Raw genomic sequence first — 17934 nt, forward strand, 5'->3', positions numbered from 1 at the left:
ATGTGGGCTAAGTGAGGCACACTTTAGGGAAATACCACACTTCTTTTTCTAATTCTCTGTATACACATGGGTAGCATCCTTTTAGGATCTAAAAGTTAGAAAATAAACAGAAGTTTGCTGTTTAGCTTTAAAACTGATAAATCTTGATAATGTTTCAAGAAAATATCAAGATTTATAACGAACCTAGAAATACAAGCAGAGAAACATAAAGGTTAAAATGTGCAAAAGGAGGGGTGCCTGGGTGGCTCAGTCAGTTGAGCACCTGACTATTTCAGCTCAGGTCATGATCTCACAGTTCATGGGATCAAGCCCCACGTCAGGCTCTGCACTGAGCACAGAGCCTGCTTGTGATTCTCTCTCGCTCCCCCTCTGGCCCTCCCCCACTTGCACTCTCTCTCAAAAAAACAATGTGCAAAATATCTCATTTGAATCAAGTAACTAGGTATTATAAAAAGAAGCATATATTATAGGTCAATTATACCTCAAATAAAAAAAAATAAAAATAAATAATAAAAAGGAAGCATAAGACAGTCTGGAAATTGAAATGGTTCTGCCTGTGAAGCATCCAAAAGGGTAGCGCTAACCAGATACAGAAGAAAAGTCTGCCCCGTGATAAGGTCCACCCAGAACTACCCGGAAATGAGCCCCAAACACTGGAATCTATATTGTTCCACAGGGTGAGAGAGAGGAGCCCCGCAGCAACCCTCTGCTGCTACGGATCCCTGACCCCACTATTGTCCTTGGCCAAAACACAAGGCGAGAGCCTTAAATCCGAATGCTCAGTGCCTGTTGTGGACTGAGTTGTGTCCCCAAAGCTGTGACCAGTCCTGGTCCCGGTACCTTGACTGTCACCGTATCAACATGAAAGAGGATCTTTGCGGACGTCATTAGTTAAGATGAGATCATCCTGGAATCGGGACGGGCCCCAAATGCAACGATCGGTGCCCTTACAAGAGGAGACACAGGCGTCATGTGACAATGGCAGCCGTACAGCAAGGACAGCGGTGCCAGCAGCAGCGGGAGGGCCTGGAGCAGATGGGCCGTGAGAGCCCCTGGGAGCACCCGGCCCTCAGACACCTTGACCCCGGGCTTCTGGCCCCCAGAACCCTGAGGCAGCAGGTTCCCCTTGTGTCACACCACCCGGGAGGGGCGGAGGCACTTACGACAGCCCCAGGAGACAAACGCACCAAGGAACGGGATTTAAAGGTACACGTATTTGGCTGGAACGACCACAGGATAGCAAAAGGCTGGCGTGGCCATGACTCAGCCCAAGCAAGGGGTACCGGGGTACCGGGGGACCGGGATGGGCCGCGCCCGTGTGCCAAGAGGGAAAAGGCTCTCTTAATATTCAAGGATGCAAGTTCTGGGGTCTTAGGCACGAGACCTGCTTTCCTAGAAACAAGACTCCCTGGAGCCCAATTATGAACCGTGTTTGCTACAGGAAACCTTCAACTGTAGGTGCAAAACGAAACTATGGAAACTTGGGTACATGCACTTCAAATGTGAACCAATGACACCACTCAGGTTTTACTTTGATCTACAGCTATATGTTTATATTTAATAGAGTCCCTTGCTCGTCAGAGAAATCTCAGACATGCTCAGCCAACAGCCCTGCCTCCCGATGACACAGCTCTGCTCAGCTGGCACCTGGGTGTGCCCAACTGTCCCGAGCCCTCTGCACACAGAGACTCACTCGGCAGGTACACCCGCACGGCGCCACTGTCCTCCGCTTTACAGACCACAACTGCGGGCTTGGGCACGTTCAGTTCATCATCTGCATCCCTGTGGGGCTTGGTGGGATACAGACCCACAGCCCCAGTTAGGGACAGCTTCCCATCTCCCTTTCCTGCCTCTGGCCTCAAAGACTGAGCACTTCTTAGTTCACGGCACACTTTCCTTTTTTTTTTTAAATTTTTTTTTTCAACGTTTATTTATTTTTGGGACAGAGAGAGACAGAGCATGAACGGGGGAGGGGCAGAGAGAGAGGGAGACACAGGATCGGAAACAGGCTCCAGGCTCTGAGCCATCAGCCCAGAGCCCGACGCGGGGCTCGAACTCACGGACCGCGAGATCGTGACCTGGCTGAAGTCGGGCGCTTAACCAACTGCGCCACCCAGGCACCCCACGGCATACTTTTCTTTTGAGGGAACTTTAGGACAAATGACACGAGTAACACAGGGGCAAATCCTTCATGTGGATGAGTGGGACACTGCACAAAAAGTCACAGCAAAGGCAAAAGCACCTGCCTGACCCCATCCCAGCCCTGCCTCACCGGCAGCCACAACAGACGATCCACCAGTTCCTTTAATCTGTATTTACATAAAATAGGTGCATGTGTAAATACACCTGTATTTAAAAAAAGCAAAACCACAATAAGCATGTTCTCTTGCAACTTGCTTTTCCACCAAATGGATCTTGTGGATTTTCCTGTGTGCGTGTGTGTGATATAAACACTATGTATACCGCACATGCCAATGATCCGACCGGTCTTAATTGGTGGTGGTGTTCAATAATAGTGACATGTAGTCACTTTATTTCATTTCTATACAATTACAAATATGACTACAAAACACGTATCTAGAAAAAGAACTGAAGAATCAGAAAGTATATACGTTTAAAATTTTAATAAAGCCTATATAACTTCCCAAAAGACTGTCATCTTGCACGTCCACTCTAAGTACTGTTTTCCAATCTACCAGACGTGCACAGGGTACTGTTTTATGCAGGAGGCCACTGGAAGCATGTTGTGCACGTGAAGTATCTTACAGCAGCTCTGAGACACGCATGTCTGTCGTCCCCATTTACAGGCAAGAAGCAGAGTGTGTGAGGCAGTGGCATCTGGGGCACAGCTGTGGGGCAGACCCTGGCATCGAGCACAGACTGGCCTCAAACCTGCGCTCGTGGCCACGGGGAAGGCGGCCTCCCAGCAGCCACTTCCGCACACCCGTGCCCACACAACCCTAAAAGTGTTCCCGCTTTGATGGTGAAACGCTGTTCCTCTGTTACTTTGGTTTGCATTTGAGTGATTATTAACAAAGTCAGCTTATCTTTCTCTCCATTAACACCTTCCTAGGAAACAAAAAGTCCAAGTAGACTAAACTGGATGAGGAAGTGAAAAAATGATACCGATAAGAATTCCCAGAGATTTCAAAAAGATGTGGTTTCACAACCAAACACAGTACGACGAACAACGGCTGAGAGAGCTTGACCCGTTAGTCCCCCAGGTTCAATGCCCAGATGACACAGAGGGCTGACTGCGTGGAAGAGCAATTCTGGCAGTTCCCAGGACTGCCGAGGGGGTCTCTGCGCACAGAGATACAGAAGGAAGGCAGCTGTGAGCGGCCAACCCTGCGACCACGGCCAAATGGCACAAAGACCTAAGTGAAGAGACGGAAGAAGGAAGGTGAGCACTGGCCTTGGCCTCAGGAGGAGTGTTCCTGACGGCCAATGGCTTCAACGGGATAGCGTGCGCACCTGTTCCCTGGCCATGCCAGTTCTGCCTTCGCGAGATGTTAGATAACGCTCAGGTAATCACGCTGTGTGACACCTGAAGAGGTAGCTGTAAGTTTCAACTAACACGTCCACAGTTTGCTATCACTGGCCACGCTCAAATCTGTACCCACACGAAATAAATGCAGTCACGTAAGCCACAAGCATTTGGGACAATTTCCATCCTCAGGATGTAACGGGGAAGTGGCCACTACATCTCTAAGGGTTTAGCGCCACCGTCTCTCACTGCAGCCTCCTGCAGGTGCGACAACAAAGGTCCTTCCCTGCTTCCATCAGATGGAGGCAACCTCCAACTCCAGGAACGGTTGACTCAGGAACATCCAGAGAGCAAAGGGGTCCAGTCTCAGGAAACAGCCCTTTCCTTTGCCAATGTCAGGGTTGACTACAACATTTCCAAAGGGCATGTTGTCATGGGACGCACACGCCCAAGTACATGTGACACTATCGTAACGACACTAACATTAGCCTGAGCCCTGAATTCTTATGGGCACCATGCAGACCTTCAGCACTCTACATGCACAGATGTTCACACCGTCCTGTGACACAGGCCAGTGGTCACGCCCCTTCACAGATGTGGACTCCGAGGACTGAAGGAGGCCCTATGCCGAGTGACAAAGTTGGCAAGAGGAAAAGCAAAGCACAAACAAGCCAGAATGGTGACCCGGGGTCAACAGACTCTGAAATGCACGGGGGGGGGGGGGGGGGCGCTGGGCCAGGCTCACTGGACACAGAGCATAAGGAGGTGTAAGTACACACGTGGGGTCCACACACGGGCATGAGAGTGGCTCCTGTAACATCACCTCCCTAGGAAATACATATTTGGAGCCGCAGGGCCATCAGTCTGTGTGAGGGAGGGGCGCCCTTGTGCCTGTGGCCAGCAAGGCGCTCCTTTCTGGATGGAGAACGTTCTTTCCAGGAGAGGTACCCTGCCCCGCTTGTCTGGTGCTGTCTTCCTTGACTGAAGTCTCTCTACAGCTGAACATAACCTCATTTACCGTGGCAGCTGGCCCCCGATAACTGAACAGCACCAGGCAAAAAACGCCCTTTGAAGAGAGTGGAGCAGCAGACACTGTGCGCTTGTAACAGAAACAAAATTTTTAGGAACACTCCTGCAAATTTCAGGAGAGATCCAGTCAAATCCATGAATACGCGCACCCTTCCTCAATGTTGAGATGGAGACTTTCAAAACCACCCACACTGAAGTCTCAGTAAAATTCTTGTTGTTTCTTTTTTTGAGAGAGAGTGAGGGAGAGAGAGAATCTCAAGCAGGCTCTGTGCTCAGTGCAGAGCCCAATGTGGGGCTTGATCCCATGAAGTGTGAGATAATGACCTGAGCGAAATTAAGAGTTGGACACTCAACCAACTAAGTCACCCGGGTGCCCTTAAAATTCATGATTTTTGACAGGGGAAGTTACAAGATTGAAACATCACACCTTTAATTTCTAAGTTATTTTAGTGTGATTTTCTCCCCTTTCTCTGACGAGAGCAATGCACACTTATTTTTAAAAATTTTTTAAATGTTTATTAATTTTTGAGAGAAAAAGACAGAGGAGTGGGGGAGGGGCAGAGAGAGGGAGAGACACAGAATCTGAAGCAGCTCCAGGTTCTGAGTTGTCTGCCCAGAGCCCGACACGGGGCTTGAACCCAGGAACAATGAGATAATGACCCGAGCCAAAGTAGGACGCTTAACCAACTGAGCCACCCAGGCGCCCTGCACACTGATTAAAAACAACAACAACAACAAAAAGCCTGCTTCAAGAGCTATGTAATATAAAAAGGGAATGTTTTCTCCTCCATTATTTTACCTACTCACTTTAGAGATAATTCTTTTCAGCCGGAAAAGGGACCATACCATACAAGCAGTGTGCAAACTTTGTTTTCATTTGCCCTGGCAACTTCTGCGCATCTCAGGGCAGGCGATCAGGGTGCACAGCAGGGAAGTGTCAGCATGTACATCAAGGGTGGGGCTGCGCCCCGAGCAGCACCTGCTCTCTGCAAGCTAACCCTCCACCACACCAAGCACACGGTCCAACCAAACACAAAACAGAACACAGTTCGCTCCTGCACGTGGGTGGTCAGGACAACTCACACAAGGTAACTCGAGTCACTGGGCTCTTCAATGCTACCTGATTAGTCCATATTTCCACTTAGATATGGTGATTCTCATCTTCAAACTATTTTACACTTAGACAAGTTCTACAGTTTTGTCTGAATTTAAAACTTTCAGATTAAAATTTCTGATAATGTAATTTATCTTGTGTTATAAAAACAAGATTATAGATCTTCATGTCTGACTTTTTTTTTATGGGGCAAAGCCATTCTTGAAAACCCCACTTCAATTCACAGGCTTGTTAACTATTTTTATTCTGGGTCACTGGTTGGGGTGTCCCCAGCAAAACTGTCCGATTCTGGCCCCCAACAGACATCCTGCCACATAGGCCCCTCCCAGCTCTCTAAATTCCAGGGGGACATTTCAACATGCAAAATGATTCTGGTGGCAAAGGGGCAACTTTGTTATCCTCTGGAATTGCTGTTTTAATTACTGCTTTACATAATTGTTACCCTTTCATTGCTAAAGCATCAAGGTATTAAAAGAACATCGTGCAGATAAAAAGCCCACAGAGGGGTGACCTGGGTGGCTCAGTCACTTAAGCATCTGACTTTTGATTTCAGCTCAGGCCTTGACTTCAGGGTCATGAATTCAGGCTCTGCGCTGGGTGTGAAGCCTACTTAAAGAGCCTACAAAATATTTTTTTTTTATTTCAATCAACATTACCACAATGTAGCTTTAAAAAGCAGGTTCTGCATCTATATTTCAGTGATGGAAACAGAACCAGACAGCAATCCCAGAGATACACAGGGCCATGAATGATTTGCCAGTTTTCATTCTGCAATTTGCCCTCTTGAAATAATTCTACAGATAACTTTAGGTATCATGAAACCGTATTTCTCCAATACTTTTGATTTTACAACTATTCCTCAAAGAAAAAGGAAACAGAAAACATGAGCCTGGGTGATGACAGTTTTAAAAACAAGAAAGACAAATACCTTGGTTGCTCAGGAAGCCAGGGAAGACCTCACAGGGGAACAGTGTGGTTTACTGCCATTACCTGGTCGACATGCATGGAAACAGACATGCGTGAACAGACACCCGTGAAGACAGATGCACGTGAACATAGGCACTTTCAGATAGATACCCATGAAGACAGGCACAAACAGGACACACACAAAGACAGATACCCATGGGACGGACAAACACACAGACAGTCACTCATGGAGACAGACACTCATGAGCAGGGACACCCACGGAGACGGACAGCCATGGAGACGGATACCCCCAGAGACGGACACCCACGAGACAGACACCCGTGAGGACAGACACCCATGCTGTCACAGGGTGCGACACTGCAGAGACAGACAGGTGTGGAGACAGGCATCGCTCCTGCCCTTGTCCCTTCAAGTTCCCTGACTTTCATTCTTAAAAGGACTCAAATGTCCTGCTTTGACCACTAGTCACTTTGTGAACTGACCTTCCTTTCCTTCCAGACCGTGGCTGTTCCTAGGGGGCTGCTTACAGGGCTGGTCCTACCGATCAGACATGGCCATGGCCTGGGCAGCTCTCTGCCCCAGGGGCCAGGGCACCAGCCACTGCCCCCAGATCATGGCCACAGTCCTACCACTGTCTCTCGGGACGACGTCTGCATCCTGCCTGTGTTTCAGGGGGGACGTCTAAGGCTTCCATTGAAAACTGTGAGCCCAGAACCTTCTAACGCACTCACTACTGTGTTGGTGACAGGCGATCGGCTACTGACCAGGGAAAGGACATCAAGATGCCTAACAACCACGGCACCCACTGTGAGGCCGGGCTCTCTGCTCTGGACAGGCAAACTCAGAGCAGTCAGAGAAGCCGACCAGTGTGCACGGCTGGCCCTCACAGCCCAAACCCATGGGGGTCTGGCAGCTTTGCCACGGCTACTGCGCTGGCTAATTCATGGATGCTTCTTACAGAAGAGAACCACAGACTGATAGACCTTCCAGAAAGGGCCTGAAGTCCTACAAGTTGTGAGCCACGGAACGCACCTCCAATTTCACCCTCACTGCTGACCACACACAGGAACTGGGCATCATTTCTTAGTTAAATGGACTAAAAGCCAAGCGAGCCATTAGCTGCTCTAGGCAGTTTCCTGGAAGTTCAATCTCTTTTTCATTATGAGGGCAGAGCACCTGTCCCTAGAAGATTATTAAGCACAGGACAGAGCAGCTTAGACAAGAGAAGAAAGAAGGTGGTCAGATCTCAAACCCATTTCAACGAGGGGAAACCAGTCCCCTTTGGGGCAGGCCTTTCTTTCCAAAATGGGGTGACCTAGCAGCCAAACACTTTTTTCTTTATAATTATCATATGGGGAGGAGCAAAATGTGAGGACGTAACACATCCCACACTAGAATTCATGAAGTGTCTCAGAATGGGTGCATTTTGGGGCGCCTGGGTGGCTCAGTCGATTGAGTGTCCGACTTCAGCCCAGGTCACGATCTCATGGTTCGTGGGTTCAAGCCCCATATTGGGCTCTGTGCTGACAGCTCAGAGCCTGGAATCTGCTTCGGATTCTGTGTCTCCCTCTCTCTCTGCCCCTCCCCCACTTGTGCCCTGTCTCTCTCTCTCAAAAATAAATATTAAAAAAACTTAAAGAAGGAAAAAAATAATGTGTGCATTTTGTCCTCACTCTGGACCCACAAGAGTATCCATTAGCCATCCTGGATCCCCACGCAGAACGGCTTGAATAGAACGGATAAAGACATTTTTACTCAGTAACCCAGCTTCTGACCTTTTATGTGTGGAAAATCCCCTCCAGTCTCCAGTGTGCTTGGAGTTAAGTGCACAGACTCACTCCCCAAAAGCAAGAGTTGCCACCACCTTTGCGCAGACAGTCGTTCACGTGCAACACTAGGAATGGGGAGTTTTCCCTTTCATTCACGGAAAGGAGCATGTTCACAAAATGCAAGTGACTGGCATTTCTGTCACATCTGTTTGAAAATGACTTAAATATTCTAGGTCAACCAAAGAACAGCGTAACCAGTGACCATCCACGCGGGGTTGATGCGATGGCTGGTGACCATCCACGTGAGGCACGAGGTAGCTGGTTACGAAGGCTTCTTCTATGTGACCGCTGGCGTGTAACAGCTTCCGTATGCGTCGCGAGCCTCACAGTCACGTGAAAGATCCTGGTGACCAGACTGAGGAGCAAGGAAAGGTAGCGTGGAACGTGTGGGTGTGCCCTGAGGCCAACTTAATTTTGATGGCGCCGTTATTCCCAATTCCATTTAGCACACTGCAGTCGTGGCTCGTGTTCCTATCTGTTCCTGTCCCCAGACTCGTCTGTGGGCCTGGGAGAGGATGCCCATCACAGGACTGTGATGTCTGAGGAGACGTCCCAGCCAACAGGGTGGGGGCCCTGGGAGGGCCGCACGGGTTCTTCCTCAGAGCTGGGCAGGGCGATGGCCATCTCTGTTCTCATCAACTCCTGACCTTATACAGCTTTGCACGCGACTTAAATCCTGTGCCCCGCCCCCCAAGTTCTGGTGGGAGGCAGGCCTCCCGCCCGCACTCTGGGGTCCCAAGCTTGCCCTCTCCACCCTGCATTAGCACATCACTGGGGACACGCGCAGCTGCTGCTCAAGACCTCACCCCCGAGGGCGTGTCCTCCTGCCTCAGCCTATCACGGGACCGACCTTGAAGGGCCGCCCACGGAAAGCAGGAAGGACGCACGGCCTTCCTGCTGCTGTTCTCTGGGTGGACCCGGACGTGACACCAAACAGCAGTTGGATCGTCACGTGAAAACACAAACCAGCAGACGTAACACCACACGCGACTCCACTCAGTCAGAGCACAAGCTAGAAACCTTCCTGCACACGTGTGTGGGCTCGTCTGCACAGACACCTGGGCAAAGCCCCGGCTCTTCGTGGCGTCTGCTTTTGGTGAGTCGCACAGGGTGGTCAGCGGGATGTGCACGGGAAGGACCTTTGCGTCTCGGGTCACATACTCAACGTTTTTGTTTCACTTGCTCCACTTGCTTATTCGTAAACTACACCCAAGGCCAGGACACAATCAACGATGGACACACCAGGAAATCACGCGGCACACGGGGCGGTAGCGAACACGAAGAAGGGAGGGCAGCAAGTCTGGAGGAGCACGGTCAGGACAGGCCCCCAGTGAGGCCAGCAGGGACGGGCCGGACGCAGCCCCTGTGCTTGCAGGTGGGGAAAGGGCAAGGAGGCCATGGCTGGGCTGTGTGCAGGTGGGGGCGAGTGTGGCCCGTGCACCCCTGCACGCAAGCTGCCACGGAGTGGGGCCAGGGGAGGCGGGGGGTGGGAGGCGCAGGGGATTCAGGGTGTTTACACGGCCTCCCCTGAACGGTAAGTGGAGCACACCTTGGGGCTGGACGATGCTGGCACTGAAAGTCATTTCCGCTCTGCCTCCTTCCTTCCCATACCAAGGAGAACGGAGTCATGTCTGGTCTCTGCACAGTCCTGGATTTAACCTAAAGTTTCATAGAGAAGCTACAGCAGCGGGCCGGTGCGAGGGGAAAGCTCCGTGACCGCGAGTTGCCAGGCCGCGGCTGATGAGCAGGGCGCTAGCTCACCTTGGGACGTAGCTGGTGTGGGCCGGGGCTCAGGGTCTGGGGTGTGGGCGTTAGCAGACACGGCTAGTCGCATCTGCTTCCTCTACAGGTGGGAGAAACTGAGTGTCTCAGAGGTGAACGGGTCTACAGTGACGCAAGTGGACGGTCAGTGTAAAAATCTGCCTTTTCTGCCACCTAGCGTGGCCATGAGATCACAATGACACTTAAAAAGTGCTCTCCCAGATCTACACAGTTCTGGGCAGACAACGTGAGGTGGGTGACAGCACAGCACACGCCTGGCAGACGCCTGCCAAGCTACCCAGTCTCGAAATGCAGCTTGAACCTCGTCCACAGGACCCAGATTCCCTCCCAGATGGTACAGTGGGGACACAGTTTGTGATTTCAAGTCTCATCAAACCCGAAACGAGGGGCAGGGTAGCACCCGGGAGCACTGCCCATCAAGCGACGTCTCAGCACGTGGGGCCAGACATCACGATCCCTCACCCCTGCTCATCATGACCAAGCAGAGGGCTGTCTTCCCAAGCCGCTCCAGGCACAAGTGTGCAATCGGAGGCTGCGTTTCTCCAGGACCCAGGACGTCTTGAGGACAGGAAACCACTCAGCCAAGACCACAGTGCTACCCAAAACGACGGGTTTTAAAAACTGCAACACGATTTTTAACATCACCTGCAGCCTGCTTCTTCGTGTCAGGTGTGTTGGCGGGGATTTTCATCTGATTTTCAGAAACATCCTCCTACTTCAGTTTTGGTCCAAGACACTGAAGAACGCGAAATCTGAGAACGAAGGCAGTAACAGTGCAGAGGCATTTATGGGGCCCAGGAGCACCTCCAGTGGATCACACGATGATCTTTAAGAACCCTCTGCTTTCAAATACCTTACAAGGATCTTCCCCAAAATTATCTTTATTTGGCTACAATTGTTAAGTTGATGATCAAGTATGTTAGAATTCCAACTAAACGTTTTTCCCTGTTTGATGGAGAAGCAAAATGGAAGGGTCACACTTCACTATCTGTCACCAAGCGTGACCATGAGGCCCCAGGCCAGGGGACCATCTTCCAAGAAGCCTCGGGAGATACCCGGGCCATCCCAACACGTTCAAACGGTGGTCAACAGTGCCAAGCTGAGCACAGGGCTCACATCTTTATTCTAAGACAGACAGCCCGGAAGCTTCAAGACAAAACAAGCAGAAACATTTAAACCTCACAGCTTCAGCAAGGACAGGGCGACACAGAAGACGTCAGGCCTGGCCGTCGCCTCCCTCGGGAGTCTGCTCCTCTGGAGCCACGCTGCTGCTGCCACCAGAGGCAGACACGTGAGCCGCCACTGACCCTGTGAGGCATCAAGGGAGCTGTTTCCGTGCTAAGCAGGTCCGAGTGGTGCCTGCCACTCATCCCAGCACCAGCGAGCGGCTAACACGCGCTCCTGGTGATTCAAGTGCTGAAGACAGCGACAGGAGGTGGCTGGCGAGCTTGGGTCTCTCTGGGAGGAAGACGGCCAACGGTGTCTGAGGACAGAGTGAGCCTTCCCATGCACCAGAACCACGGGCCAGCCCCGCAAGCTGGGAGCACAGGCGGACACAGCTCATCCACTGCCTTTCCAGTAGAGGGCAGAGTGCATACTCCGGGCCCCGTAGCCCTGCGGCTTCCATTAACCAGCAGCAGCTCTGCCGGTGCCCGCCCCACGCGAGCAGGTGCGGCCGTGCGCCAGCGACGCTTCAGAACGGCCCGTGTGAGACCAAGGACTCGCGCTCTAGTCCCCTCACTCAATGACAGCATCAGGGCAAATCCTCTCACTGCCTCACGTGGGTGGTGTGCCCTCCGAGGCCCACGCGGGCCCCACTTTGCTCCCAGCTCTGTGTCCAGCACAGCACTGTGCTGGGGGGACAGGCACCCATGGACACCTGCTGAGCTAAGAGCCCGAGGAGGACCAGCGCCCACAAACAGTGCAAGTGAGGTGAACAAATACCGCTCTTGAGGATTAGGAAATGTTTGCAGTAAAACCAGTTTGGGATTAGAAACTGACATTTGCTGAAGCCAGTCACAAACCTTTTCCGTTTTAACCCTTTGGACTATTAAGGATAGTCAATAACATAATAAGCTGAACTGATATGAGCTACGGAAGATTTTGTGAGGAGAGCATGGCAGATATTTGGCCGAGGTGGTAACCTCATGTGTCATTTCTGCTAAGTCAGCTCCACTTGTGACACGTGGAGTGAGGACAGGTGGTGCAGGGGGCAGGCGGATGGTCCTGAGCCTTTCTGGTGGCAATCTTTCTGCCAGCCTGCCACCCTGACCCCTGCCCACATGACAGCCGTCTCCAGCTATGGTGGGCTACAGGACAGAGGGCTCACAAGGAGCCCTGGTCACCTGTATCCACTGCCCTATCCCAGTCCCTTGATTTTCTTCTGGTTATTTTGGAAACAGCAGACCTCGAAGGTGTGAGAGTGGTGGTCAGGGTCGTGGTTGGGTGCGAGAGAAGCCGGTGGGTCTGCAAAGAGATGCCAGCTCAGTTCAAAGCAAGGCAGATGGAATCAAGTCTCTGTAAGTATACCCACACTCCCGCCTGCTCCGAGCAGGAGCTGACCAGCCCACGGTCTCACAGAGGAGTGGCATCTGCCAGCCGCAGGGCAGAGAAGGACGAGAGCCTCTAACGCTGCCATTCCCAGCCCTCGATGATGGTGTGGACTCAGCCAAGGCAGGTCTGTGCAGGGGATGTGTGGGGATGCATGGGGGGAGGTGTGGGCGCATGGGGGGGGGCAGGGAGGCACACGGGCAATGTGTGCTGGTGTGTGGCGTAAGGCAGGGCATAGGGGGCCTGGGGAGGCAAATGGGGAGGCCTGGGGCACATGTGGGGCATGGGGAGCTGGGGGAGGCTCATGGAAAAGCGCATGGGGGAGGTGCAGGGGGCACGCGGGGGTGCCTGGGGATGTTTGGGGCACTGACCACAGGGGAACTGCAGCGGAGGCCATTCAGCACAACCCCAGGAAAGAGCAACCCCTTAATTCGTCTGTTTGGGGTATTAAAGTTTTAATCTTCTTAAAGATTTTTAAACATTTTTAGAGAAACAACGAAAACTCCTTAGCTGATGGGGCGCCTGGGTGGCTCACTCGGTTAAGCCTCTGGTTTCTGCTCAGGTCATGATCTCACAATTCGTGGGTTTGAGCCCCGCATCAGGCTCTGTGCTGACAGCTCAGAACCTGGAGCCTGCTTCGGATTCTGTGTCTCCTCTCTGCCCCTCCCCGTTCATACTCTCTCTCGAAAATAAAATAAACGTACATGTATACATACATATATATATATATATATATATATATATATATATGTATGTATACACACACACACATATATATGTATATGTATGTGTGTGTGTGTTTATCCTTTAAAAAAAAAATCCTTCACTGACCTTTCCTCCCTCTGCCATCAAGTCTGGCATAATCCACTCTACATATCCCAATGTCCACAGGAAGCTTCTGGGAAATACACAAATCATCTGATGCTAACAACTGGATCTTCTATGTGTCAGAATCATTACTTATCTTGTGAATTATCTGTGGCAATGGTGCTACGTCACACAACTGCACAATCTTAACACTTCAAGGCCAGAGGAAATTAAGAGTCCTGAGTCTAAGCCCCTCAACTCATTGGTGGAGAAAACTAAGGCCCTGGAGATAAGGAACATGCCCAGGACCCCGTGGCCAGACCCTGGCTGTGTCTCCCGGGGGTGTCTCCCTAGCGTCTACACTCAGGCTCAAACTGGACATGGTTTAATACTGATCTCGGGAGAGCACTGTGGTATCCAACCTGCTCCCAAAGCCTCCAGGATTCTGTCCAAGGCAAGACACGAATAGCGGGAGATTATATGTGGGGCGCCTCCTGTTAGAACAGTGATACCTTCTAAAAATTGGAAATTGGATCCTGGTTAGTGGCGCCATATTCCCTCATCAATTTTAAAATGAGCGACAGACGTCTAATTTCTGCTTCAATCAAAATTAAAACTTTGTTGATACTTTAAAGGTTTTTGATTTCTCAACCTGTTAGGCAGTGTGGTTGACTTTACGTTAACAAGTAAAACCGCCAGAAGTTATATTACTTACACTCTTCCACTGAGTATTTTTGGGGACCCAAACCTTTCAGTAATGAGGGCAGAAATCACACGCTTTTGTGTGCTGAAAGCCGCGTCGTCCATTCTTATGACAGAGCACATTTGTGTGACGCGAGATAAAACCTCGTCAGCGATGGAAGGCAAAGATACCAAGTCGGGTCCCAAGCTGCAAGCATGCAGGCGATGCAAATATTCCTTTCCCACACTGTGAGGATGGCAGATGGTGGATGACGATCAAACAGGCCCTTCCTGCACTTCTCAGCTTGGGTGGGATTGGCTTTATGCACCCGTATCCACGCCACCCCCACAAGAGTGCCCAGCACCGGAGCAGGCGGTGAGGCCGACTGACTGATGAACGACCAAGAGCATGAGTGACGCAGGCCCCGTGTCCACGCACAGACCCGAAAGCCCTCGGACGTGCCACCACAGCGCGAGAGCTCAGAAAGCCAGGACCTCGTGGAAGCTGCATGTCAGCAGGCCCAGCCCTGCCGTGAACACCTCACCCCACCCAGCATCGACGCAGCCCACCCCCGCATAACACCAGGCCAGACGCGGGCACATGGAAATGTGGGTGACCCCCAAGGACGGGACGTCACTGCTCGCTGTACCTCCAGACGGGCCTCACGCAGTCACTCCCCAGACTAAAGGATCCGGAAGAATCCGTTCCGGCACACGCAGGGAAGCAAAGCTGGCCGCAAACGGCACGGGTCCTGCCCTCCCCCCACGCGGTGGCACCACGCAGGTGCCGCTGCAGGGGCCCAGCTGTACCTCCGGATGGCGACGGTGAGAGCCTCTGGGGAGCTGGCACAAGGACAGATGACCTCCTGGCGCAGGCCTTTACTTTGGAAGACGTTGAGGAACGCGTCGCAGGAGGAGATAGACCCTGCAGGTGAAAGGGGACCACAGTCAGCCAGCGGAAGCTCGGGACCGACTAAAACCAGCCAAACCAGCCAGACGCGAGTGCTCCTCGAGTCGTGAGGCAGGGGTGCGGGAACACGCTTCACTCAATACCGCTTAGTACTTATGTCACCCCGAGAGATGATCCCCTCAGGCCGACTGAGCTCAAGGATTTAAAAGTGTAACTTCCGCCGATGAGCCTGCATACCTTCCCTGAGGCTTGTTCCCCCATTTTTGATATGCGTGTTCGCAAGAGGACCATATCTAAGCCAAGTGAAGACAACTCTCCCGTGTTAACCCCACCGGAGAGATACGGGAGGGCGGGAGTAACCGCCAGGCGCCTATCGGCAAACTACTGCCTTCCTCCACGACTGCTGCCTGAGAGCAGCCATGTGCGAGAGTGGCTCACAAGCCATGGAGCCGCTGGGGAAACGGAAGAACCATGTACACAACTAACACCGAATCACGTGGGTGGGAGTCCGTGTGTACACATCACGTGTTCTGCTTTAACTGACAAATGTCAACAATGGTCAGAAACAAATGCCTCGTTCACTCACTCTGCTTCTGGCTCACATGCCCCCTCACAAACAAGTCAGCTGGGTTCTCTTCCAACCCAGGGCAGTATTTCCCGAGGTATGTTTACGGCATTCTGTGAGACTCCTAATTCCCTTTACCTGGGCGGTTTTTCCCATAAAATTTTATAATGAAATTCCCTTAAAATGACAGATTAATTTCTTGACCATTAAAATTACTAAAGACCATAAACTAATAACAGTTAATATTTCTTGAGCACGCAGCATCACTCAAGGAAATACACGCAGGGACGACTTAATTCAATCCTCATAAACTCAAGATTTAGGTACCGTTTTCAGCAAAAGGAGGAGGAGGACTGAAATCAGAAGGTTAGGGTTTCTTCCACAGAATCAGGAAATGGCAACAGCAGTACTCAAGCCCCGGGCGGGAGCCAGGCACTCCTGGTCCCCTACCCGCCACCCGTCGTGGTGCCTTCAGGCTTCAGACAGTCACACTGTGAGGTCGTGAGTTTGACACCGCTTCCTAACCACAGCAATGGCCGGAAAAGGAAAAGCAAAGTGCAGAAACAGACCGAAGGGGATGAGGCTCTCGCCCGCCCGCCCGCCCATGCAGCAGGTAGGTCACTTACAGGGATTTGCACCATCAGCCACAATCAGCATCCGGAGAGAAGAGAGGTTGATGTCTCTCTGATCTCTGTGTGCTACTAACGCCCAGTGCATGTCCCTGGATTTGACACAAGCCACCTTTGCTGTGGGGACAGTAGAGGAAGGGGTCAATATGCACACGGTCAGACCAGGAGCTGTTTGAAGGAGGGAACCGGGGTGCCGAGGCCTCTGGGTGCCTACCTTTGTACTGGCAGACCTTCTGAATCCACGACAGCGGGTTCACCTTCATCAGCGCGTATGGGATGCTGATCACGTGCATCATGTTCATGACGCTCTGGAAACAACGCACCAGGTGACTGCTGACACACTAGCAGGACAGGCACCCCGCCCCACCAGGCTTTGCGCGGGGACGCGACAGGCCCGGGCCCCCATCACGGGCTTGCTCCCTGCTCCACGCTGGGGGCCAAGGGCACCACCGGCCACACAGAAGATGCCAGGGAGGAGCGTGTGCATCCAGCAGGAGCCAGGCCTTGCTCTAGGAGGTGGCAGTGAAATAGAGACTCAGCAACTGCCGATCCAAAGCAACGGCGAGCAGCTGGGTGACAGCACCGACAAGACTACTGCAGAGCAACAGCATCAAAGAGGAGCTTGAACGGCAACAGTCCCCAGGCGGCTGCCGCGACCATCGGGCAGGGAGGTGGACTGAGTGCTCACGACACCACACAGGACCATCACCCCACTTGACAGGCAGGAACCCTGTGGTTCAGGAGTCCCGGGGGCAGGCGACGGGCCTGGGAGCACAGAGCCGCAGAAGGCAGGACTGGCATCGGCTGGGGTGAGGCAGCCCGCGCTCTCCCCACGATACCTGCTCGTCTCGCGAGCGCACACGGGCAGCCTGGCTTCTCCAGGCTGGCACCTCCCGGGACCCAGAGGCAGAGACCAACCACAGGGAAGCCACGGAGCCCCCACCCTCCAGTCCATGTGCTGCTCACGTGCCCTCACCAAGAGGCGACAAATCACACTTCGTCTACTCATATCCTATCACTCGTGCAAAAGCCCCTAGAATTTTCTACCTCAGAAAAGATGAAGCTTAGCATAAGGAACTTACAAACAGGGGAGTAAAGATCACCACCTATGAAACCGACACAGCGATGCTCCAGCAGTTAAGCTATGCACACCTGCAAGGGCTGTGCAGACCTTAGATAACCAGGCTGGGTCTCCATCAAAGCACCTGCAGCTCTGAACTGCCTGCCCTGGCCAGGCAGCACCCACAAGGAGGCGGCACGCATTTCTTTATGACGGGAGTGGAACTGTCAGCACAAGGAGGACCTGTAAAGCGCTTCCCCTGTGGCATAACCAGGCAGGTTTGCAAAATATTCACAAGCACTGACTCACAGAAAGGAAAAAGAACAACAGTGTCAGAGTGAAACCAATGCAAAGGAAAAGTGACCCAGACGGGAGATGTGACTAACATCATCCCAGTCGTGATTCCAGAAGGGGGCAGAGAGATACCCTGTTTCATCAACAGCTGCACCTCTATATGGTGGTGGGGGGGGGGGGTTGTGACTCCTGTGAGTGGCTGACTCCCGCAGGCTTCCTGGGCTTGGGAAGTCGCATTAGCAGACAGCTTAAAGCTTCCAGCAATAACA

At 52.1% G+C, this 17934-nt stretch overlaps 1 protein-coding gene across 5 annotated transcripts in view; it reads right to left on the reverse strand.

Moving 5' to 3' along the window:
• Window positions 1-17934, reverse strand: part of DIP2C (disco interacting protein 2 homolog C) — a 416639-nt gene that overhangs the window by 90835 nt on the left and 307870 nt on the right. For all 5 annotated transcript variants that reach the window (XM_043563220.1, XM_043563219.1, XM_043563218.1 and 2 more), the window contains 3 exons: window positions 16526-16619; window positions 16309-16428; window positions 15018-15132 (listed from right to left, as the gene is read on the reverse strand). In XM_043563220.1, coding sequence (XP_043419155.1) covers window positions 15018-15132; window positions 16309-16428; window positions 16526-16619 — 329 coding nt within the window. The remainder of the gene's footprint in view (window positions 1-15017; window positions 15133-16308; window positions 16429-16525; window positions 16620-17934) is intronic.

The sequence above is a fragment of the Prionailurus bengalensis genome, chromosome B4 (assembly GCF_016509475.1).
Source record: "Prionailurus bengalensis isolate Pbe53 chromosome B4, Fcat_Pben_1.1_paternal_pri, whole genome shotgun sequence".
Lineage (NCBI taxonomy): Eukaryota > Metazoa > Chordata > Mammalia > Carnivora > Felidae > Prionailurus > Prionailurus bengalensis.